The sequence below is a fragment of the Styela clava genome, chromosome 4 (genome assembly GCF_964204865.1).
Source record: "Styela clava chromosome 4, kaStyClav1.hap1.2, whole genome shotgun sequence".
Lineage (NCBI taxonomy): Eukaryota > Metazoa > Chordata > Ascidiacea > Stolidobranchia > Styelidae > Styela > Styela clava.
Window position 1 is genome coordinate 15,849,283 of NC_135253.1, and position 26,890 is coordinate 15,876,172.

A 26,890-nucleotide genomic window follows, 5' to 3' on the forward strand; every position below is an offset into this window, starting at 1 on the left:
GAAATTATTGGAATATTTTATCGTTCACACCAATTAGGAAATATTTTGAACAAAAACATGCTCATCATTACACCCACAACAATCTGAAGTATTTTCTTGTGCGCCGTGGTCATACGGTCGATCATGAACATTAGTTCTGTTGAATTTCAATTGATCTTCTTCAAATTTTCAATTTCTTGACCAATTTCGTGCCATAATTTTTTGTATGAACTGGCATTTTTTCGCATAAATCCTCGTGAACACGGAGCAATATGTAAGAATGCAAAATAATTTGATGTGAATTTCTATTTTCAAACAAATTATGTGTATTTCTCAAGAGCAAAATTTCTTTATTGAAAGTAGTGTAAATGGAAACCACCCGGAGACTGTTTATTTTATCGGCTTTCTTCCAACAATATTGCGTCTGAAGCACACTCGATATATAACGCTTAATAATCTGTATATATCATAATTTGATGACGAACTTTGTAAGAATTCAGGAAATCCGACTGTTTTTTTCATGAATCATTCAGTAAAAGTACAAATAATATAGCTGTGAAAACATTACGTTTATATCAACTTTTGATTTGACTTGCGATCTTTACCGCAATTTACTTACGCATAGTCGTATACTATCAAATCGAACATGTGATTTGGAAGAATATTTCTACGAGTCTGATCCAAGGTTGAAGATAGAAATATAGACATTACAAATTAAAAAATATTTTGTCAAGTGGGGAAAACATGATGGAACAAATATTAGGTGAGACAAGTTTTTAACTTTTTATTATTATTTATGTATGCTATTTATCTAGGACTCAAATTCTCCATTTAGTTTTGTACTAGCTCGGCTGGCTATTACAGAAACAACGTTGCAAAGCTTGTAAATTTGGTCGTATTATCATCAATTAACTCGTGTTTCTCGCCAGGGGCAAAGACGATAACCTACACTTATCGGTTTATTATTTATTGGAGATCACTGTCAATGTATTGCATTACGAGAAAGCTAATATGACAATATTGTATGCTACGGTTGGACATGCACGATTTATCAGTAAATCGCACGTCAATGTTCGATTCATACTTGGTTAAGGTAGAACTTTAATTTAGATGTTTTAAGAAGGTAATAAGATAAATAAACATATAACCAGCCAAAGTTTGGTTATTTAACAAGACTAAGTCGATGGTGTGACGATGTTTGTGCGCATGTGTGATAATTAGCTACGACGTTTATGTAAAGGGATTATTTTCGTGATTACACCAATCCCATGTGCGTGATTCTTGTCCAACCACTCCAAATAAAGTTTTTGTTTCCAACTATGATCAAAACTTGATTTTCTTCCGTGTGATGCGGTAATGGCTCGTGTTCGTGTTGAAACACATTGGAAAGAAGAAGTGGTTTGATATAAAAGACACTGTCTCAAATATATGTAGCTACACATCATGAGAGAAATGATAAAAAATGCATAGGAAAACTAGTTTTATATTGAACAAAAATTGCGAATCTTCTTTGAAAATTGAACTTATATTTTAGCATTTGATTTGTGGCTTTTACGTCATAAAACTTGATTTCATTTAAAAATTATTTAAATAATGAAGCGCAATGGGGTGAAATGAGGTTTACCACATCAAGCTCGTATCAGTTTCACCACTCTTCGTCTGGGAATAATAACGATACATTTGTATATTTTGTTTACCAAATCTTTTTTGGCAATTTATCATTTTTGTTTTGCGAATGTAGCTTATTCTAGTCTATATTGTGGGTCGAAAAAGATCCATTGCGCGTCCAGAGTTACATAAAAGAGTAGTAAATACACGTGTAAAGCTGTAACTTTGTTAACACTTGTTCTATTTGATTATACTAAACTCATGACGACTTTATTTTCAAGTGGGTTCATATTAAGTTACTTTGCGTTATAGACGCATTAGTCTGTAGTTGTTGAATTCTATTCCTATCAAAAAAGGTATGGAAAAGCTGAATTTCCGAGTTATTATTACGAATGCATTATGCGTGGTGTGCTTATTTTAAATAGGTATTTGATTTAATAGCTTGTTTGAACATCGCCAATTTCAAAACTTCGTTATATACAAACACGTGTACATAATATATAACTATCCTCTCGCCCCAATAAAAAAGCTAAACGATTTCCTCAATGCTACGTAATATAATCGTAATTTAAATTATTCATCGAATCATGATTTAAATTCTTAACATTCAAATTACGGTTCTCGGATTGGTTATTCTCACGTGGTCGTCAATTGGCGAGACGAATCAAATTGTTTTTCCCGGTACTCAATGATTCTGCTAAATCTACTGTTGTCACTGTGTTTCACGAATCTGTGGCAACTGCCCAAAAAATTCGATTTCTAATCGAGTCAGCTTATTTCCAGACAGTCAAGCAGGAGTATAAACAAGACTTAACCGTGTGAATGCAAATAAATGATATGTACCCACGTTCACACCTTGAAAGATTTAGGCTTCGTCGAGTTGCCCTCGACAATTAAGAACCGTGATATATTGTAAACATTCTTGTGTATAAAACAAGTTATCATTTGTTTTAATATCATAATAAGCAGTTAGGATGACTACTTCGTGCCTCAGTACTGACTGTTGAAGATTATTGCATGGAGCTGGCCAGAACTGGTGTGATCACGCCATTTTTAATTAAAATCAGTTGCCAATCCATCTGAATATGGAAACAGTGCTGCGGTGTATAGGATTTACATGCGAGAAAGATATAGACCATGTGAACGTTGTTTTTGTTTGAATGGTAATTTATGATGTTGTCAATTGTACGCTGTGAACCGTATGGGACCGGCGTTCAATACCCATTTGAAGAAGGATAATATATGATTTCTTCGCGCCTTCAGACAGATTTTGAACACTTCATATGACGTGAGGAGCGGTTTGAGTTTCTAACGGTCTGTGGAAAATCAACAAATTGGATCGGAATTTGAGAAAGTAGGTCACATCTTGAATGCGATATCAATTCGTATTCTTTTATAAAAACGAAGCAAAATTTCCTAATATTTACTGCGCCGTCGCTTAGTGGATATGTTAAACAAAGACTTACTTATCCGGCCGGTTATAGTCGACACAAAGCATATCTGAGGGGAAGGGTCAATACAGCGAGTATTAACAAATACCAGATGAGAAATATCGCTAAAATTGTAATGTATTCACCGTATTTTTAACAGGGTATATATCTCACTAGAATGAGTACATATGGTAATCGGTTTTGCTTCGTATTAATCATGTATGGTCGTAATTGTTAAAAATGAGATATCAATGTACCATACTCGATCAAGTATAGTTCATTTGGCCTTTTTTAGGAGATTGTCGTGTATAAACAATTACGCGGAAGAGTTATTCGAGGAAATATTTTTGGCGCGAGATAACGAAACTTTGGGCTTTACGACTATGAAATTTTAAGGCATTTAGCGAATGAAAGCTTTTGAATAATTGAAAGTCTTGGGGACACGAATTATTCTAACACGCGAACGTTTTGCTCATAAAATTTCAGGCATAGAGCATAGGCATAAAACACAATAAGATTTTAGCGTATTTCTTGATTAGTTAGATAGGTAAGAAACTTGAAAATGTACAAAATTTGATTCTCAATCAGAAGACTCAGACTAATTTAATTGTTTTAGGTCAGATCATGCAGATGCAGGGTCGGCCATTGTATTTTTCAATAACATAACAATTCAAAAATAGAGAATGAGATTAACAGTTGTATTGCATCCACTATGCGTGGACGTGAGCTGTAAGGAGACTGATTTGACCAAGTATAAAGGACAGATAGATAGATATAAAATATAACTGTATATCAGAGCAGGTACACAAAGTTGCATAAAGATAATAGGGCATGGGGGAATTCTCACTAAAGGAATGTGTAACCCATGAGCCGCTCATGAATTGTTATGGTTGAAAATACTATTTAAAAAAAGTGAATTTTGGCAATGAAATTTAAAAAAATCACGAATCAATAAGTGATTTAAACCGAGAATCTATTAGCGATAAGTATAGTTTCAGAATCCTAGTAAAAATATTCCCTGTGTTGAATATAATATATATTTAAAATAGAACAATATCTAAGATTTGTTGTCGAGGACCCAATTAAATTCATAACTCGTGATTTGTGCATGAGGGCATCCCACGATCAGATAAATTGCTAAACGTTAGATCGAGGCATGAAAATATGTCTTGTTGGCCTATTGTATAATGTGAATGGAATTTAAAGTGTATTTTGCAGAAGAAGATATAAAAGTTACATATAGACTGTATAAAATGTTATATCTGTTTGCTTCCGAATTGTCGAATCTGTTATTATGGTTATTGTGTATATTCATTGTCAAGACGTAAGCCAAACAAGGCACTTAATAAAGACGAATTTATAAGAGAATTAGTCCGTAGCTTCTGTGATATCACATTCCTGTCATATTTTTGTACTTCCTGGAAAGGGAAAAGCTTTCTGCTATTTTATCACAAACTAAATCAAAATTAGTGCTATTCTCATGAAAGTTATATTTTCTACTGATTTTAAATAATGACCAAATTTATTCGTGGGCTACGGATGGGACGTCAATAATTATCTGGGGTCCCCGCTCGTACTGTAGTAATTACAATTTTACAGTCTTAATAGTTAAAAGTAGATTCGTAAGAACGATAAAATATTAGTTAATTTTGTTCTTTTTTGTGTTTTCAATACGGTCATGAAATGTTACGGGAAATAAAAATATGGATATCCTATTTGTCGTCCGATAACAAACATGTTTTGAATCGTTCATTGGCGTATACAAATTCATTGTGTGTGGAATTCTTATGAATTAACCTTCTTGAAAATATTTTAATCTATGTGTTTATATTTTGAAAATAACTATTATTGAATAATATTCGCGCTTTATTGAACTTGAAATGATTATATTCACTGAACATCCGCTCATTTCCGTTTTTTTTTTTCTAATTTTAATCTAGGATTTTTAGCAGTCTTTAAGAAGGTATAGGAAAAGATGTGTTGGTTCTACGTTTAATTTCGAATAAGCGATGCTTTATAAATCTATAATATAATTAAAAATATACTTTAGCACCAAACTCAAATTTCATTTTGAGGATGAATAAATGAAATAATGAACCGGTGTTAGTAAAACGAAGTAATTTGTAAGTTTGGGCCAAATTTGGAAAAAGTAAAAATAGTTTTTACCAACACCTGTCGTGCGTTTTTCATCCTCGACATGAATAAACCTGGTGCCAATCGTGCACTATTTAATTTCGTTGTTTGAAATGTTTGTTTCTGAGCATGGTGTGTATTTGACGATTGATGATTTATCGGTATCATTCGTAATGTCTTGTTATCGTTTATGTAGTAGTATCTATGCTGTTGTTGGGGAGTAGAGCGAAGATATCTGTCAGTGGTAATTTCTCTGCAGCGTAATTTAAGATAGTGCATCGGAATCCTTTTGATAACGTGAAGTCTATTCACGAACTTGTTTTTAAGATATACATTGAAGAAAACATATTATAATTGCTTGTAGATTTACAATCACATATACTTGACTTTGCCATGTACAGGCCTATTAACAACTTTTGTACAGTGTTAAATATTATATATGGCAGTACGATCATTTTACTGTTCTTCGACCGCAAAGTTGTACTTAATCTTATATACCTTGTCGAAACATATTACTATGAACTCGCTTGGCAAATAAATAGATATATACTCTGTTTGTTAATTGCATGTCCTACGTGACCTACAGGTGCAGGATCGCCACGGTAGAGTATAGTTACACATTGACGCAAAACCTATCATTTGTTTCGGTAAAAAGCTAGAATTTTAAATAAAGATGTAATCGAAACGTTCGTTGAACATTCCAGTATATAATTTCCCATGGTAAGTTTCGGGTAAAATTTGCTGTTGCAGAGTTGGATATTAAAACTTTACTTTCACTACACCAAGTCTAATTGATATAGATGACACTAAGAAGTTCAGGACAGCCAATACTATCCCTCACCACGAATTACTTTAGTGCGCACTTTTTAATGTATTTAAAATTTATTAAAATGGAAATAACGTTTCAAAATGTCACGTTTTACAAAATTTTTATATCAAAATTACTACATTAAATTTTCGTTTCTCATCAGTTTTAATTAATGGGATTAAGAAAGATTTAAGCTAACGATTTTAGTGCTGAGATTTCATTTCCTCATTCATGCCATTGAATTAAAGTTGTAATATTTGACTAAAGGAGGAGAAAGTCAAACTAAATTGGCATTAGATTGAATTGACATTACATAACATTAGACTGGAAGTAGGCTAACTTCATAGAACTCGCGTTTATTTTACCGAACGAAAAATTGTTCATTTATTAGTTCAATTGTTGGATCAAGTATCTTGCAACAAGCTGGTAAACAAAGGATTCAACCCGCGATTTTGTCGGTTTTGGGCATTCGCTGTTTTGTGCAAGTGCTTGTCAATATGGGAGAACTGTCAGTTTCCTTTTTCTGTTGGTTATACATGCCGGGGAACCGTTAGCTCTTTTTCACTACAATTAAAGGCTTATTTGAACATTTCTCCGCTCCCAACAGTACAGTCTTAAATAAAATCGGAACTTTATCGGAGACAGTATCCGGAGATTAAGTCGATTGCAACAAAAATGTTGCAGCCGTCGGGGTCGCTGAGGCAACATAAATTTATAAACAATAAGCCTTAATAGCTGGCGGGGGAGATTACGTGGCAACGTTAAAGGAATGCGTAAGCCCTTGAATGAAAGACAATAGGGCAGGTAGGCATTGATAAAATCCAATAGCATTCCTTATCATCGTAATTGGCGAAAGTAAATAACGCAAGTGAATGTGACGTCGCAAAGCGAAGAACATTTTAATTATCACCCTCGCAGGCTCTCGCCATAACTGCATTCCCCGGGGCGAAAATCGCTTCAGAGACAAACAGTTATCTTTCTCTCCGTTAGTCGCTTACAAGAGTTTTCATTCTTATAGTTAGTATAGAGATAGAGAAGCAAGATATACAGCGGACCAAGTTATAAGCTTGATCAAACAAACACAAGAGACGTTCAGGTCTCCCTTTTTTCTTGAAGTGTGAAAGAAGTTGTGCGATACGTAACCTAAACAGTACAGTTAAACGCAATCTTATCGTACTTGTTAATCAGTCAGTGATTTTACTTCTTCGCGATGAATAACTTGAGTAGTAGTAGAGATTTAGTTGCTTTAGTTTTTAGAGTATTGAAGATAGATCAAGATTTTCTAACGTGGGTCGCGGGTTGTTGCCAATCGAAGACAGTAACGTTCTTGGGCATAAAATGTAGTGTCACTCTTGGCACATTTGTCCCATTTTAGTTTTAGACATGAGAGTTGTACCAGTGTTAAATAACCATGACCGAAGATATAACCCGAGATATTGGTGTCAAATTTTTATATAAATTATCAACATTTTCCAATTCCATATTTTTGAAAATCTTTGACAGTTATTGGCGTAACGCTATACAGAAGATAAGAAACGCGAAGTATTATAAAAGACAGGTCAAATTTTCCTGATCGTTATCATCTAAAAGCCAAGACGGCGACCTTAGTGTCATTCAGCCAGCGGCGGCCTTCTTTGCTGTCGCGAGCGGACTGCCGTAGCACCGAAAATCTTCATTTTAAAAGTTCAACGCAAGGAAGTGGTGTGCCTTCACTTACCAACGGAACACCACGCAAAGGAATACAAATTGTCGGTATGAGGACTTTACATAAAGTTAGGAAACTGAGCCATGATAACTTTGTTGAATCCTATGGAGTTATGTCAAGGAGTAAAAGCGTTGACGGTAAGTGAGATTTTTCCTATAGCAAAAATTCATAAGTTCTTCTTACAATGTGTGTGTGTTTTGTATAGCATAGTTTGTTGAATGACATTGCGGTGAAAAAGCTTTTTATATCAATAAATTTCCCGTCTTTTCCTTTAATTTTATAGTAATGGTGATGCAATGTTCATATGAAATTATTTTTAGATTTTTATTCAAAATTATTTTCAATAAAAATACCAATATTTTCCAATTACGATAGTTTGTCAGTCAACAATAAAGCATAAGCGCTGTTTAAAGTATTTTAAGTTTGCTTATCAATTTAATTGCTTTCAGGGAGGGCGCCAAAAGCTCCCGGAAGAGCAGTGGGGCCAACGGAATCTACCGAGATGTACGGTACTTTTCGCCAGAGAAATGATAGTGCTAGTAGTTCTTCGGATGAAAATCAGGTAATTTTTTTCTTACATTTAAAATAAATAAAATAGTCACCTTTTGTTTTTTGAATCTTAAACTGGACTAGCATTCCCGGAGTTCACGCAAAGGGTATAAGCGTTGAAAAATTCGTTACGCCAAATTAGGCGACGTGTTGTTATTCGATAGTACGTAAATCTGGAATCGTCTCCGTTCTATTTATGTTCAAAATCAAATTTAGCCTCTTAGATTTGTGTAACGTCATAATTCATGTAAATATTACCAACTGATTATAATACAGTTGTCAGTATTGGGGAATAGAAACCAGCTAAGGTGTTCTTGACTGGTTGGGGCAATTCATAAAGCATTAGTCTGGTTTTTATTGGTGAATCTTCGTGTTGGGTTCTAATTAAATGCATTCCTTGCTTTGATTTCGTGTATATGGACTCGCCTTACAATATCTATGTATTGGTAATACATTGACTTGAATAAGTATAAGCATTTTACGCACGAATACACAGTGTATAGTCTGTTTGTTAGCTTTGATCATTTGGAAGTCGATATATCACAAACAAACGGGAGATTACAACCGCTCGCGGCTAACGTCAAACTGCAATCCATTCGTATTTTAACACGGATCTTCGCTATTAAATACCGGACTTGTTTAGTAAACAAGGATAGCGGTAATTAATAGGCCACGAAATTCTGTTTATCTCCGAAATCTATTGGATCTCGGTGTAAGAGAAACCCAATGTTAGTATGTTCTGCGTGTTCCGCGAAACCGTGACTATTTTGGTGTCAAATACACTGTATAGCTAATATTAATATGTGTCGTAAAATTTTAACGACCTTGTTGATATACTACGCGACTAACGTTTGAAATATGTGAAAACAAATATGAAGTTCTACATATTATTCAATATATAGGAATGGGAACCGAACAATATTTTTATTCATAGTATATTCAATTAATATCAAGTGATATATATTTTTATGACCAATGCCTTTTACTTCGTACTTTTTCAAGTACATTTTCCTGTAACTTTTTTATAGAACACATATAATATGTTTCAAGTAGTTTTTTATGCCTTAATTTCACATTAAATCATGTTTTTTCAAATGACACCGGATATGACATGACTCATGGTACGATAACGGCCTCAAGGCTCGTAGGTCATTGATGTACTTGACTACGTGAGTATTAATATCCCAAGTCTAAAATTATTTGTTTGTATATATCTATTTAAGCATGGCCAGTGAAGCTGAGACTCGTTTTAATCTTGGCCCATGCTATACAATGTTATAACAGTGACCGATTTTTAGTGATGCAACAATCGTTATTCAAAATAGACTACTTTCAGTGACAGGTCACGCTCAAGTTCGTCTGTTATTGGACAACAACAAAAAGATATCACGTGATGCATTCTTGTTCACTGAGACGGTTATGACATCACGATTAATTAATTTCAGAGAAATAATGAGGTTTTCACAAAAATATCTTTTTTTTGAATACGATTGTAAAACAAATTCCGCTTTTACTTATTTTTAGCCTCGCGCAACCATTTCTTATCACCAATTTGAATCAAATAAAAATATATATTCATATCTGAAACCGAAATTCATAGAAATTGTGGACACGCTGATAATTCGTAATTTATCTAAATCCTGGCGTTCTGGTTCCTCGTGGAATATTACGCTTATTTTCAAAGTGGTGTGCATGATCTTACATTGTGCAAATTCTGTAATATGGTATCATTAGTCAAACCCCCAATTCTATAGTTTCAATCCTTGTTATAATTACATACGAAATATGTGCAAATGATTTGTAAAACTTAGAGGTAACTTCCGTTTACCGCCTCTTACGGCCCACTTGACATGTATTGTTATAATCGATGTTTCGTTAAGACTGCAAGTTGAGTGCAAACAATAGGACCGCAATGTTGGTAGACTGGGGAACAAACATTGATACGTCGCTATAAACAATTCCCTCGCCGTAACTAATTAATCAGGTTGTATAAACAAAATATAGGTCGTCATCCTTCGTCTATGCAAGGATAGGGATATAGTGAGAATATGGAAAGTTTTACAAAAAAGTAGCCGATTTGAAATTACTACAAAAAAAATTATGGGCGAAGTTGGCAAGTATATTCTAGCTGTATCTTATTGCTATCGACTTCGCGCTAGAATTTGCATTTTTTGGAAATTAAACCATGTGAAATTTTTTTCGATAAATGTGTTGAATTTCGTTTCGCAAAATTCGACATAACTTTAGTATTAGTATAACGATATAAATTTCTCCTCGATACTTACGTTCCTATGACATACTTTTATGAGTATAGATAAATTTGTATTTGTGACAGAAAAGTATTTACTATCGCAAAAAGTCTGGTTATGTCGAATTTCGTAATTAACTCTCAGAGAAAATACTTCATTTTCTTCAAACTCTTACAGTGAAATTCCGTGTACATCAATTAAAAATTAATTGGTGTAATTTTTATGATCGTAATACGTGTTGAATGAGTATGTTTAAGTGTTGCAATTTGGTATCAAATTAAAACACGACGCTCGTTTTGTCGGAGCAAATTATCTTGAATGGATTCAACCGACGGCAAGTTGTATCTTAATCATTCAAGGCAACGAAGTAGAAACAAACCAATTAAAGTAAAAAGTCATGACAATACGACGGAGCAATTTTTACGAATTGAGTAATTAGATTCTCATTAGATTTGAATACTATATTTTCATTTAGTGTGAAAGTCACACCTATGTGATGGGAAGATGTATCTATGCGGGAGACATAAAATTAATACTACTAATGTTATAATTTGCAACTAGACCAAAAGAAATGTATTTGATTCAATAATAAACGTAAATTTCCGAAGTGAAGCATATAGGAGAATGTTCTGGTATATGGCCCGAATCGAATCGAGTATTCTGACCAAGTTTTTCTAGTGTTAAATTGTTCGGCTTCATGCAACAAAGTATGAGATTTTTGGTGCGCGTCGTTAGTCATCGAAAGTCATTTATTGCTGTTCAAATATATGAGTAACTTAACGCACATTGAGAAAAGTCTCACTACTAATTTCGATACCAAGTTTTAGCAACTTAATCGCATCATTAATTTGATACAATTCTACTAATGCAATCAATTTTATAATAATCAATTCGAGTTCAATGAGAATTGAAACGGTTTAAAGTCGAGTTAGTTCCAGTTAGAGACGATAATTGAATTTAAAATGCAACTCATACTTTCCCATGCGAATTTATTTTATGAAGTTGTTATAGTAATACTCTGGATCACGTAAAACCTTCTCTTTGCAAATCTTACGGAAGGTAAAGTAGCTAAGTAAATCGTTAATTACCGTTAAGCATTATAAACGGCTTTGCAGTTAGTATAGCGAAAATTTCCCATATCCGCAAAATACAGACGTAACATTCAAAATTCCCACGCGGAAAAATAACTCAAATGAAACTCCATTTTATCTCAAGAAGTACACATAAAATCAAGTTAATATAAGTATCAACCATTTCAATGGGAAAATATATTCACCGATCAACGAGGGTGAAAAATCACCAACGGAAAAGTGTAGTAATTCTCCTTGATTGCGAGCCGAATCCACTAGTTATATAAATACTGTGCAGTCTTACTGAATACAATTTGATTACCGAGTTGCAAAATATCACGAAGCCAACATGACTGTACCTTATTACGTCATAAATTATTCACCTGAGTCGGTTGCTTTCAACATTGATACAATGTATAATCTATGGGGAAACATATTTTATCCTAAAAGTTTGTCATCGCTTGTTTTGACCCATCAACCGATCCTGTTTTATGAGAAATAATCTTATAACAGACTTAGGAAATTTCCACTTGTTCTGAATAATATTGCCTAAGGTCATCAACATACGATATATTGTATAATTTGATTTGAGAATATGACAGTTCTTGCATTATGCCGTGAATGAATGAATAAAGGTTATTGATGTTTTATGTGGATATTTGTAGAAACTATCATGTCATGCAAACTTGTACTTGGACGTGAAGACGCTCCCTCATTTACTCAAACACGGCCGACGAAAAATTTATAATATACCCAAATAACGATCTCAACTACCGAGTAGTCACGCGAATAAGACTTAACTTTGTATCCTGATTTACGTGATTTATGATTAAATCCGCGTGACTTATATCGACGAAGATTACCAGAAATAACTAGCTGAGGCATCCGAATTAAGCAGATCATGACTTGAGAAGGAAGCTGTACAATAATACTTACTGAATGAACGCTATATTTTTCCGTAATTATAAATTTCTAAAGTCCACCTAATTACCGACTCCGACAATCTTAGAATAAAAAGTTCTCTTATATGTGTTACAAAAATAATCTAATATCTTTCGTTTCTTTTGTATGCATGCATTCATATGAAAGCATGTAGTTAACGTAGAATAGTTTGCACCTCAATGGAAAATTCAAATGAAAAACGTCAGTGGTAATGTTATTCAATCATTACTAAGCGTAGTTGTTGTCAAGTTTATATTTGTGCGACACTTTATGAAAACACTCTCCCATGACCTTACGAACGTATTGCGTCGGGCACAAGTACAAGAGCATTGAAGGGGCAAGAAGGTGCTATACGACAATAAATGCTTTAATTGTGACATTTACGTATGGTTTATAGTCACCTACGGCTACTAAGAATTATTATAATGAGGGAATAGCTCTTCAAACCTTTATTAAGTCAAGAGGATTGGCGACTGCTGTAAAACTGCTTGAGATCGAAAACTACCCGGTTCTTATGCAATTTCAGCTTTTACTTCGAACTGGACTGATCCATGTCTAATCGGCTTCCCGATAAATTATAAAGAATATTATATTCAGTCTCATATACGTCTTCAAATTTTCTAACGTTTTAATTTTACATTTTGTTCAGATCGATAGAATGAGTTCCGATAATGAAAACAATAATAATAACAACAACAATACTAACAGACATAGCACAAGTGAATTTTTACCGTCCATGCAAAGCCAAATGTCGACTGACGACGAACAACAGCAACCTAGTCTGAGAGGTGAATATTTGTGGGTTTTGATGTTAGTGTATTTTGGCGGAATTGTCAACAACCACAGTATCAAATTTGTTGTGATCTGGAGTCTCTAGACTAGAGTTTTGTTTGAAACTTAGATTCTCTCTTGAAAACAAATGGGAAGTTTATTAGACGACGCGACAGTAGTTTCAATTCCTAACCGCGCGCTCTGATTATTACAGCCCAAACGGAAGTGCAATATAAAGGACCGGCCAACAGACGTCTGAGGCGATTCTCTTTGAAAAAATTTCCTTCTACTGGGGATATACACAAAGCGGTTACCAGACGAACGAAAAGCGAAGGTATGTGGTTGTATGTATATACTCAAAACAAGTTTGCTCCGAGGAAAAACATATATTTATTGTATAATTCCAGACAAACTGTAACTTTTCTAATGATTAATCAACAAATATTGTTTTAATTAGGTACTGAAGAAGCAACAACAAAAGACGATGACCACACTTCCAACAATCAGCAGCAAAGCGGTCGCATAACGTCCTGGCATTCTCAATTCTCTATTAACCGTCGATCGAAGACGCCTTCCTCCACCTCGCTAAGAGGTAAAAGTCCGAAACGAACCCTATTCCGCATTCCAGCACTCAGTGTATCACACGCCTCACAAAGCGGGTACCTTGACCGAAGGAATAAAAAGAGAAAATGGGAAAAGTAAGTACATATAAGTAAAAGTCTCTCTGTCGTTTCGCTTTGTATTACTGTGGAGGCAAATCTTCTAAGGATGTGTGTTTGCAATGTAATAATATACAAGTTACTAGACATCAAGCTTTGATTCGTCCGTACTAGAATTGAACGTTTCTCAATCTAGTTCAAGAATGCTTGTCAATAAATATTTGTACAGTAGTCCAACAACCTGTTTGAAGAAATTATATTAAATTAAACCTGACGGATTTTAGCGTAAGGCGAGCGTATATGCAGCCATTAACCCCTTCCTTATAGGCGTGCCTATACAAGGCTATCAAAATTGTAAATAAATAACCTTACTTTATCAACATATTGATTTTTGCAAAGGAATATATTTGCTGTTGGCCCGTACTGACATCTGGGCCCACCATTTCAAAGGATGACGTCGATCTCATTGACTAGTTTTTAATTTGGTAGTTGATTAATTTTACATGACATTTTCTCAAAATGCTCTAGTTTGTAAATAGTAAATGAGAGAAATAAACATATTGCGGCGTATACAAATATAAAATTACTGAATTTAAAATCAATACTGACGCAAAGAATGACCTTCAGGAAAGACGCTCCAGACGTATGTGTACGAATATAGAGGTAACTAATTTTGTTCGCCTACTTTACATCAAGTTGTGTAAAGCGACTGAAGCCTATGGGCAGGGGGTATATTCACTTGGCTAACACAGACAATCCCCGAACTCATAATAGAACTAAAATAAGGAAAATTGGAATCAAATTATGGCCTAACCCTGACCTGGTACACATACGACGGGAGTACCTCAGTAAATATATAATCGAAAATATAACTTTCGGGGGTATCATATGTGCTCAGAATGTTGCTGTTTAAGGTATAGACACCCCCAACCGAAATTTCAAGTCCAATGAAATTGAAGTTTTTGGAAAATATGAAAGAGACAACGACGTCATAGCAGAAAATTTATAATTAATAGTAATTATAATTAATTATTCATTGTTCTGTATTTTTCCAAATTATAGAAACTATACCTTCAAATAATCGTTGCCACCTGTTCCACTAAAATGCAAAGTCATAACTCATAACTACAATTCAACCTAATTTTCCTTGATTTAAATTATTAAAAATTAGTTATAAGTTTCATTCCACGCGGTTATATTGCGGTATCACGCTTTCGTTGTCAATTACGGTTTTGTGGTCTATTTGAATATATTCTATTGTGGTTTTTCTTATCCAAACATTAATATTAATTAGAACTTTGATCATATTTATACTCGGTAGTATTTCTAGAAAATAGAAAAGTTCTGATAGAACTGGAATGGACTAAGTAAATAGATCATACATAACCGTGGTATGAAAGTATCGTATCGTTAATTATGTCAATTTTACTTCTTATGGGCAATTTGTTTTGCGCATAAAACTACTTGTTGTATTTTTTATTGCTATTAATTTGTAAATTATGGTTTGGCGATGTTTTTGTGGTCTGTATGACGATGGAACCATAAATTTGAATTGTGATCTCTCAGAAGCACTACTTTTAAAATTACCTCCTGGCGTTTGAAATTAAGTTTAATTTATCTACAGTAGGATACTTTAGCCTTATGATGTACTGTTTATTATTTTCGTTGAAATTTAGCCTCACAATGTTTCCAATGCCCAGTTTGGATACGACATAGGTCTCAATACAAAGCGTTGCCTTATGCATACATATATATGGAAACGTCGTTAGAAGTATGCTCTCAATGATTTCACTGTTTTCATAAGTTCTCAGGTCATCTATATTTATATGTTTGAAGCTCAGCTATTCTGCTATCATTAGCATGAAGTATGATACTTTTTTTATGGAATACGTTAAATATTCAAAGCATAAGATAAATTAAATTCTTCAGAAAAAGTAGATTAAATTTGTGTTCCAAAATAAATTCTTTTCAAATTTCTTAATAGCATATTTATAAAAAGGCAAACGCAGTATTTACCATAAGATCAAACTGACTATGTGAAGTAGTCACAAGATTCAAGATGGTCGGACGAATACGCCGATAAATACTGCTGAAAACCGCAGTCAAATCATCTTCAAATTGTGTGATATTGTTTGTCTCTTATGATTAATATCTACATGCCTTTAACGAATTAGGAAACCTTCAAAATGACAGTGAATATCGTACCAATTTTAAAGCAATACTACAATATTGCTACTCATCGTCCATCTTGAAATATCTCATGATATCTGGAGCAGAAAAATATTATTAACCGGTCTTTGATTGTATGGCAGTAAAGTTCTTCCATTGTTAAAAAATGAGAGCTTTTATTGCCATTTACGTCTTGAATTAAAATATGGTCAATAATAATAAAAATACATTAAAGAAAAATGGATTACAAAAGATTTCGGGCGAATTTGTAAATTCTATATTTACAGACACGAATCGCATATTCGCATTGGACCTAGTTATTGAGTTGAGTTTACGCTAAAATGCGATATATTTGCAAACATATATCGTAATTGAATACTCGATTGTTGTATTCGATTACGTAAGGGTAAAGCATTAGAAATTTCTCCGTATAGGATATTACAAAATTCTAGAAGAATAGACCGTGAGATTCTTATAAAACCACCATTCAAAGTAACGTTTAATTTTCGAAAGTAGCTATTTTATGTTCACTGAGTCGCTAAATTATACCTTTTGCATCCGTTAGGTTAGACACCAAAACTGAAGGCACGTTGAACGCGGAAGCACTGGAGTGTGATTTTACGACATTTTAACGAGTTTATTTTGAATGTATAAAGTAGTTACAATATTATACTTCGACCATAGAAAATAACGTTTTCCTATCACACAAACTTGATCAAGTTTTAGTGTCTTGCACACTATACGATTATACCAATTCGATCGCCAACGTATAACATACCGCAAAAATCTATTAGTTGGTGTCGTCACCGCAGAGGTATGTCACGCTCGATGAAAACTTACCCTTGGAATGTGGTTGCCACATTCTTATTCATACATTTTCATTGCTGGATACTACACAGGTCAAACGACCCTGGGAGTTATCCCACGTGATTAAGAACTCAGTCCAATTTATTATACGATTAGTAGTTTTTGGTGTAAGATGACACTTTTACGGTGGTGGGGCATGAATCACCCAAAATGTTCCCACTTTTGCACGGTTCATTTGTACGGTGACTAACTGGCATGCATTGTTTGAGATAGTATGCGATATGTGAGGGTTTACACTTTCGTCCCGAGCGAAACTAACAGGATAGTCGACTCATAACGTAGCCTTGAAAATTTTTTACCCCTGACTGGGATAATTTCCGTATTATGTGACTGATTTGGTATCCGTCTGAGAGATTACAAAATTCAAATTTTGTAATTTTTATTCAAACCATGTAAATTTTCAGCACAGTTTTCACGATAACGATTTGCTTGGAATTATATAAATATCAATACAATTGGCGGTGTGATCTTGTGAAAACTTTTACTGGTTAGGAAATTATCTAACATACTTAATCATTATAGGAAACAAGAGCTTGAAATGGCACAAATTTGTCGCGATATTTCTGTTAAATAGTTAAAAGCTTTGACCTAACATGGTAGGGACTTGTAATGCATTATAATGCCTATATTGCTAGTATTTAAAGAAATCGCAAACTGTTTCATTGTAAAATATGATTACAATATTTAAGTGGTAATTTCAGATAATTAGTCAGATTACCAAACATCGTTCGTTCAGTAAGTTAACTTGCGTTGCGAGTCCAACAGCGCGTGTCAACCAAGCAAGTGCTATCCCATGACCGGTACACAGCATTACAAAATGATCTAAATATAGCAGAAATGCAAGCGAGCAATGCTGATTTGACTCGTTGAGTACTCAAGTAGATACAATTTCAGTTTGTGTTTATAATACATCATCGGATGCCTTACATTAGAAATCATTCTCAACTTGTCCAAACGTTACAAAATCAGTACCAATGCTGTTAGAATATATTTTAATTTACATTTAGATTGTAGTTATTTTGTAAAGTTTTTTTTTATTTTTTATTATTATCAGAAGGAGAAATACAAAGCACTTCGCAAAATAGCATTTCGTGCTGAACAATAGAAAATATGTCACTCAAGTATTTTAACAATTTCTCTGTTTAGATTCTGGTGTGTACTGCAAAACTCATGTCTTTATTGTTACAACTCTCCACAATCCGAATTCACACAGGATGTAGTTGTACTTCGTGGATACGTAGTTTCAGCTGATATATCTGACGTTCAACGAGCAAAATTTACCTTCAAACTTGAACAGAAGGTAAGACATATATTTTGATTTTTTTCGTAGTAAAATTCGTTTTTAAATTCACATTTTAAAAAATATAAAATTTATTTTGAAGGGAGGATCTACTTATCATTTTCGTTGTGACAATCATCAAGGATTTATGCAATGGATTTGTATGATAAATAAGGAATCAAGCGATGCCGATCCAGCAATGAGGTAATTATTTTTCAAGCTGTTTTAACTTGCACATGAATAGTTCTAAAACAATTTGGTCAGCGAAAGTGCTTTCAAATTCCTAGGAATTATTTTTTATTGTTAATTGAAAAAAAAATGTAAAAGCTGCCAATTAGTCTTCAATTAGTCATTTAATTGTCACTTGCGTCTTCGAATTTTTGTGAAACCTCAAAGACACAAAACTCGTACTTTATTACCGTATTAGTCTGCGATGAATACCAAACTTAGAAGAAACCTTAGAATTTAAAGTTAATTTGGTACTCCCGGTAACATAAAATCAGAAATCGAGTTTGCAACGTACGTGCCGGTACGTTTCATGCATATCCAAAGCTGAAGAGAGTGTCCAAAACACAAATACACAGCGTTCAAAGGATCGCTTTTTGTGACAATACTGCGCCAAAACGTGTTTGATTTAACCGATATCGGTGGCTTGCTCTTATCTTGACAGTGTATTTGTTACGTGATTTTGACATTCAAAAGATAGCTCTTTAGTATAACACCCTATGGGGTAGAGAAAACTTTTTTGGAAAATTCCCAAAATTCGCTATTGAAGTTTCGATCGCATTATGCCTATCGTTCATGGTTCACCATTGCTTGAATTTTATTACGATGTTTGATGAAAACACGGTGGTTGGAATCTTCAATTTTAAGCTTGTTGGTACAAAATTTTGTGGAGTGGTTTGTTGTATACATTGCGCGTTACGCTTAATGTCAACTAGCACGAACGACAGCGTACTTGCTTTCAGGATCAAAATTCCAATGCGGCTTAACTTTATAGTGGTATCGGTGGTGGTGCCTTAAGTGAACTTTTTGGTTTGTGTTTTACAAAAGTAGTGACATTCGTTTGCAACTTTCACATTTTTTTTCAAATCATTTCCAAATGTGGTCGGCTTCATACATAGGCCAGTTGAATTTACATACTTATCGCTGAAAATATTTGTTGTTTGTGATGGCGTCATCAAAGCGTAGGATATACTTGTTAATATGTATACCTAGTTCTAATTGTATAATGATACATAATGGATACATTGGTTATGATTCACTCTGGTCCGGAAACAACAGATAGTAGGAATCGACCACTATTAATCGTGTGTAACGCGACTTCGTTCATCTAAGTGTGTACGGTGTTTAAGCTAAGATTCACTTTACGTGTTTTTCTTAACTATGTTGTTTATATCTTCACAGCGATAATGAAATTCTCATGAACAACGTGAAAAGTTGTGCTAAAGTACTCACAAGAGCTCAATCGTCGATTTACCCGTCTTCGCCTCAAATGTCACCATCGATGGCAACGCCGCCTCCTCCTAATACTCTCAGCAATCATAATAATAAATCAATGCTGTCGAGAAGGCACACTGCAGATGTGAGTAGCATTCATTTTTGGATTATGTTTAATTCTGTTTTAACAAAATTTCCCATGCGCAAAAATGCGTATTTGTGCGTGTGGAATGAAATTGGGCAGAATTGTGTTTTAATGCAACATAACTTTATTTTCTAGAATATTTTCCGAATGACTCGTCAGGAACACTTAGATCTTGAGTTACAAAAGGAAAATCTTCTAAGAGAGGTCTTAGAACAACAAAAAGAAATTATAAAAGAACGAAACAGCATGATACCTACGCCAAAACAGGTGCGTTTTAAATATTTCCAGGAACTCTGGAAAATTACTAGGATTCACCATATTCGATTCACTCATGTTTCGAAATATTTTTCAACTTGTTATTTTTGATAATCGGATTTTTCGAAATTAAATATTTTGAAAAATAAACATTGGCAAATAGCCACCGCCTCAACAGGAGATAATCTTTTTTAGTCTTGTCATTTTAGGCGACATTACATTAGTGTTAAAATCTAAAATTTACGATGTATTTTTTTTTATTTTAATTTCTAGTATTTTATGGTAATATGTGGGTATTTTAAAAAACGTAATAAGCACTAACAAAAATTTTACCCTTATGTTGTACTATGAAATATGGTTTATGTGCGGTTATCTAATATAGAATTGATATATATTACAGAATCGCCCATACTACGTTCCTTTAGTCAGAGGTGCCAATAGTCCTATACCATCTCGAGATGAGGTGATGGAAAAATACGAAAAAGTGAAAGAAAATCAACAAATGGAAATTTTGAAATCGTTAACACAACTTCACACGTAAGAAAGATTGTTTTATTGCTCTTGGTTGTCTAACACAGACAGTCCCCGAATTCGTAATATAACTAAAATAAGGAAAATTGGAATAAAATTATGGCCTAACCTGGTACAAACACTACGTACCAAAATGCTGGCACTACATGCAATTCAGTCTCAGAAACTCATTGAACTCAGAACAAAATTATGAAGGGTTTCAACATTTTTATCTACTATGATTTGACACTACCAGTGAGATGTAGTCAGGTCAAATTCAAGTTATTCGTTTAATTTTATTATATTCTATTGTGTTACATAAGTCTCAAATTTCAGTAATATATCCAACATATTTCTGATCGATTTACGCGTTCCAATATTGGACCGAAACTCCAATTTTCTCCAAACTAGTGCTATCTTCGTGCGAAATCAAGTATGAATTATAGCTTTAGGCAAAGATGTTTATGATAGTACCATAATTTAAAACAGATTTTTTTGGTATCTCTCATTTTCCGGATATTTTTTCTGCAGATAGGAATCTGTATGCTGAAAATTGTCCCGTCAACAAAATACGTGACACTATTAATCATACCGAGATCTCATTCATTGATACCGCGCGATGTTAACAATAATGTTCAAACTTTAGTTCCTGATTCTTGTCTAATCTTTTTTGATAATCGTAATAATTCGAAGTCATTGTTTATTCATTAACCGCTGTTCATTTTACATTCGCAAAAAAAAAATACGATGGGACATTGATTACGTCGTACTCTCATTTTGATTCGTGATTTTCTATCATATATCATATATCTTGATAAATTTCATTTTCATTTGTTTATTTATTTATTTAACAGGAGAAGAAATTCCGTCCAGCTCAAAATAGATCAATTATCTCGGGAAACGAAACCAAAAGCGAGACGATCGAGAAGTGCAAATAGATATGTTATTCAAAGTATGGAAGCGAGGTTGGCACTTTTACAATCGGAACTTGCCGAAATCGACCAGGAAATTCGGGAACAGCACGTAAACAAAGAGGTAGGGATTCATAGGATTTTAAAACGTAACAGTATAAATGCTCCCGCTACAAATATAAACACATATAATAAAGATCATATTTCTGTCATTGGTTACTCTTAGTCTATATTTCATTCAATAAAATGGAGAAAACGTAATACAGGGTGACCCCCAAAAAGCAGGACCCGGGTCATACGGAAAATATTCTAAAGAGAACATTTCTTTTTCGCAAATCGTCCTATATTAATGATACTTTAGGTTTAGGGTACAATCATACACAAACAGAAGTTCAAGAGTTCAATTCTTAAATAAATTTTCTTCATTTTTGCGAAAATATTTAGGACATTAATGGGTTTTGTGGGGTCATCGTCATATAAATGTTTTTTGAAAGGCCCATTCATACAGCTGAGTAAAACTATAATCGTTCTTTTTCCTCACGATAAAAAAATTCTCAACCAACTATTATGTTCAGGACCTTGCTGACAACATCAATCAAAAACGGGACCTCGAGATCATGGTTTTAGACCAGCAAGAATGTATCGATATCGTCAAACGAAGCAACCCTTCCCAGCGGCGTTACCAACATCGACAAGAGCGAGGACGCAGAGCAACAAGACGTATTATGCCTTCAAACACTCCTATTTCGTTTGCACATGACCATCTTACTTCCATAGATGAAGCTTCCACAATTTGTGAGTCTGATTCGTCTTCCACGTCATCAGGGCTCTCAAACTCTTGTAGCGATCTGGATTCGCAAACAAGCGGAATTATGGCGATCTCTTCCACTCCAAGGCACAAAATAACCGATACCGGAAGCGTTGAATCTATTGATGCCGATGACACGAGCAGAATTGACTGTATAAGTTCTCACGACGAGACTGAATGTTTCAGGTCTTGTCGTAGTATCCCAGTAAGCAAGTCTTCTTCTTGTTCGTCAGACGCCGATGAGATTATGAGCGTTGAAGGTGTTCTTAGTGACGATTTTCGAAGTTTATCAACCTCTTCCTATAGTGACCTAGACACGGATGGAATGTGCAGGCAACGAACTTCGTCAAGCGATGAAAGTTTAGGGAAGAAATCAAACGACATCAGACCAGACGTACTAGCTGAAATCGAGGTAAGGACCCTTACTTCACATTAATCCTATGCGCTTCACGATTTTCGAACGTTTTTGAAAGGTTTTTACGGCTTTTCACTGTTTCCCATGTGTGGTACGTGGTTAAGAAACACCAAGTCTTTGACGCAAACTTTTCTCACTGAAAATAGTTTGTTATTATTTGCTTTGGGTCTTTACTCCAAATTACATTCTATGCATAAAACCTCATATACCTTTGGAACTAGTATATTGAGGACTGACATCTTACTGATTTGCTCTAATCGTCAAAACGACCATTTTGAAACTTTCCATTTCGCAATATGGTTCATAAAGTAATTTGCCAAAATAATTTAATATGTAAACTGGAAACACATTTTATAACCGTTACTTATATATTTTCAGGAGTTTGAAGTATTTTCCAAAATGATGCTGCAGCGGCTCAATAGTGCAACGTGTTAATTCAACGAAATTCGACAAAGTTGCAAGAAAACAACGGATTACATTTGCAACAACCCAAATGGAATGATGGAATAAGGAGAAATGTCGAGAGACAAGAAAGGAGTTGCCAGATGCAACAAAGAAAAAATCCAGTCATTGCTTCATGCTATCAGCCAAATGTTCCGAAATAATGATCGCCTATGCTTCAGATGAATATACACAGCGATAGTTAATATGGATTATTTATTCGTAGCTTAAAATACCTTCCAGTTAAAAGTTTTAAAAAGCCAACTCAGATACTTAAATTTTGGATTGGTCAATACGGTCGGACGTGAAATGCATTGTATCCGAATAATCGAATAACGTTGTTTCAGTGCGTACACAGATCAGGTTTAAGTTTTGTGAAAATTAAACGTCAGAAGTGATAAAAAAAAATTGTAGGATATGAGATTACATATAATATAATTAGGTTTATGCAAGAGGATTCGAAATGAAACTCATCTTGATAAATTTAGACAAGACATCGTTATTTCTTCAAAAAAAGTTTTGTTTGCAAAATTTAATTCCGCGGCAGTTAAAAACAGTTCAAAAACATATATTCACATATGGCGTTATGGTAAACTGCAATATAACCCAAATTCGGAAAGTTATTTACAACGAAATAAATGTCGCCTCAAGGCAAGAGACGAAGCAAATTACACTCGATCACTAATACCACATTTGACGACAAATTAACTGACACCAACCAGACGTTATTCGCTATTATAGCTGTCATTATTCAATAGGATGTTATCCGTGATCCATTACCTAAGAAAGCAATAAATAATGCGCGTTATGTTGGCCTGAATGATACTTAGGATGTGTTTCACTCGTTCAACTACAAAACATGGTGTCCGCCTGCTAAAAGTGTGAAACATTTTTATTTTTTTATCTTTTCAAGTGAAATTTTAGTTCATATGCAGAACTCAGATATATGTATAAAATAATTGAAAAAATTATAGTTCATACTTTTTTGTCTTCCAATTTTTTTCATCGTAATATGAACTTCCATATGATGTTGCGTCGCTACCAACAACCGGATTCGCAAACAATTATTGTCATATATACTGTTTGCTCCACTGTTAGATGTTTATACCATATTCATTACTTTGATTTAGGTGTAAAATGTAAAACTAATCCTTTCGCTTAATAATTGAGATTGGCGCAATGCTTAGAAATAAAATAAACGCCATTGATAATAAATAGTACCTTTGCCCTTTTATTTAAGTGTATGTTATTGTTAATCCATTTATATGTTTTTAAGTTCGTGCCAAAATGTTGCAGAATAGTGGTTACTTCAATACTAGTGGGTATGTATGCGATTTTACAAGAAGTATAATCACCGAGATAATCAAACAGGCACAAATACACCTCACATCAGGGTGAGGAAATAAAAAGATAACATACAACTGGACTGAAGTTCCTAATATATACAGAATATATCTTGCATTACTTATTCCTTACCAGTTTCGCACGTTCTTCTCTAAAATACTGGTAGAACACATTGTCACCAATTAGCGTAGAAGTGTTAAGGATTCGATATATATCGTATTGTAATACTATATTTTTCTGAATTTCACGCAGTTACCTAAAATCATTATTAGGTCATTTCATGAATAATTGCGTATTTAAAATTTACATTCATTCATTTAGCAAAATAAAATTCTGGAGATATTATGCTGCTATTAACTCTCTCATAAATATTGCTGTTGAAATAAATAATATTATTTTGATTCCGCGCCTACTGCCGATTATGATTTATGTATTTTTTCGTTGTGTCTGTTGTTGTTTAGTGTTATTTTATTTTTGCATATGTGATCAAATATCTCATTTTGTTATTATTCCTTATTCTTTAATAAAGTGCCAATAAAATATATTATAAAAGTAAATTACCATGTTTGTGAGGTTTCTCGGATGTTTTGGGTAAAACCCCAGCGATTTTGCTTTGCTCGAGATCTCAGATACTTTATAAAGACTGCCACTTCACCAGTGATGTGAAGGTTTTTATGAATAGTTGATATTTAAGTATTTTGGAACTGGCTCTTCTACCGCACAGTTGTTGGATGCATGAATTTTGTTCTGAATTAAAGACATGAACCGCAAGAAGATAGTTGGAATATAGTGAAGTATGAATATTAAAAACGGTATATTTTAGTCAACGTCTCAACTGAAAAGTTCATCAGGAAATCTATAGAAAATAATCTTTACTATTTTCATATACAATTGGATGGATATTATTCTTATCAACGAGATATTACATAATATTGTTGGCATGTTTTACTATAATTCATTTCGGTAGCAATTTCTCGCTATTGTTGAAATAAAGTCATATTCTAAGTGAGGATGCGAAGTAATTTCATAAAACAAGTAACAGACGGATGGACTGGTATTACCTTTATATGTAAAAGGCAGAAAGGACGCATTGATAAAAGAATGGAATTCAAAGCAAATTCAGGTTTCTTTCTCATTACACTTAACCACCCTTTATCGCATTAAAGTAAAAAAGTTTCTACTTATGTGTGCAACATCGTGTGTATTACAGGATTAAGCCTCCTTTAACAAGTTTTAAGGTCAATTTGAGGATAGCACAAAACATATCATTACTTATTCAAAACCAATTGATCTTCTTTAAGGACAAATCATCTTATTTGATGAAGATTACATTGTATTTGCACCAAGCGTAACTTATGAATTCATGTCTAAAAACAACTAGCATCAGCCATAAATCCCTACCATCTGTAATCCGTCATCAAATAAAGCCAGACCAGAAAAGGTATTCAAACATATGAAGGCTTAATCCCGGGTGGACTATAAAGCATTGAAGATATTTAAACACAGAGGGTGTAACTTTGATAATAATCTCTCCTCAGATGTGGAACAAATACACACCTTCAGATATTAAAAAGTAAAAATGACTTTTTTCGTTTATTAATTGCAGGAAATACTGGTGAATTGCCAATTGCTGTGAACTGCCGCTTTTATCTTGAAAGGCTAAGCCGTGTTGGGGACGCGGTAAATATTTAAAGAGTGCGACGAAATTGACAAATAACTGAAAATTGACCGATTGTCATAAAACTGTCAACAAACGAGTCAGTGGGATTAGATATTACTTAAATCTAATCTGTATATAAATTACGCATATTTTAACCGCTCGCTCATGTCAGAAAAATTCATATCCCTCACTAATCCATAACGTTTTTTATTTTGTAATCAACAAACGGAAAAACAACTAATCATCAACAAGCTACTAATGAGTAACTAACTAATTATTGCTGGCCATGGCTTAGTAGAATTTCAATATTAATCACTGTACCATACCAAGAGAGCGGTTCTTTAAAGTTCAATATATGGACACGGAGGCCAAAACGAAATAGTATCGAATCGTTCACAGTACTGGTTGTATGACCACCAGGTCACTGAGATGTGATCACGGAACCACATCATGCGTTTCTTAATATATATTGATGAAGTCATCATACAAAACGTCGAAGTGGATTAAAATAATATGCTTTTAGTGGAAACAACAAACTTTAACCACTGAAAAAGCAATGTGGTTAAAGAGAAAAGCGATTTTTTCACGACAACAATATATTAAAAAAGAGAGCTATGCTCAAATATATCGACAAGTGACACCACATAATTTTGATGACGTCATATCAAAAAATAAAAGTAATAGCCCTCTAGCAAAAAATATAATCTTCACTCACTAAAAATTTCAGAGCAATTGGTCCAGTA

At 33.9% G+C, this 26,890-nt stretch overlaps 1 protein-coding gene across 1 annotated transcript; it reads left to right on the plus strand.

The window, feature by feature from the left end:
* Positions 1-7,443: 7,443 nt before the first annotated feature.
* On the plus strand, positions 7,444-25,044 carry LOC120327080 (uncharacterized). The gene is made up of 13 exons (XM_039393471.2): positions 7,444-7,800; positions 8,113-8,225; positions 13,123-13,261; positions 13,459-13,578; positions 13,702-13,942; positions 18,086-18,239; positions 18,322-18,422; positions 19,626-19,803; positions 19,939-20,070; positions 20,459-20,595; positions 21,423-21,603; positions 22,055-22,699; positions 23,081-25,044. The coding sequence occupies exons 1-13, from the start codon at positions 7,713-7,715 to the stop codon at positions 23,135-23,137; spliced, it is 2,286 nt and encodes a 761-aa protein (XP_039249405.2). The 5' UTR covers positions 7,444-7,712; the 3' UTR covers positions 23,138-25,044.
* Positions 25,045-26,890: the final 1,846 nt, after the last annotated feature.

Coding starts and splice junctions, on each gene's coding strand:
- LOC120327080 (XM_039393471.2), top strand. CDS start 7,713: ATGAGGACTTTACATAAAGTTAGGAAACTGAGCCATGATAACTTTGTT. Junction 13,262..13,458: donor ACAGCAACCTAGTCTGAGAG/GTGAATATTTGT, acceptor TGATTATTACAG/CCCAAACGGAAGTGCAATAT. Junction 18,240..18,321: donor CCTTCAAACTTGAACAGAAG/GTAAGACATATA, acceptor TTTATTTTGAAG/GGAGGATCTACTTATCATTT.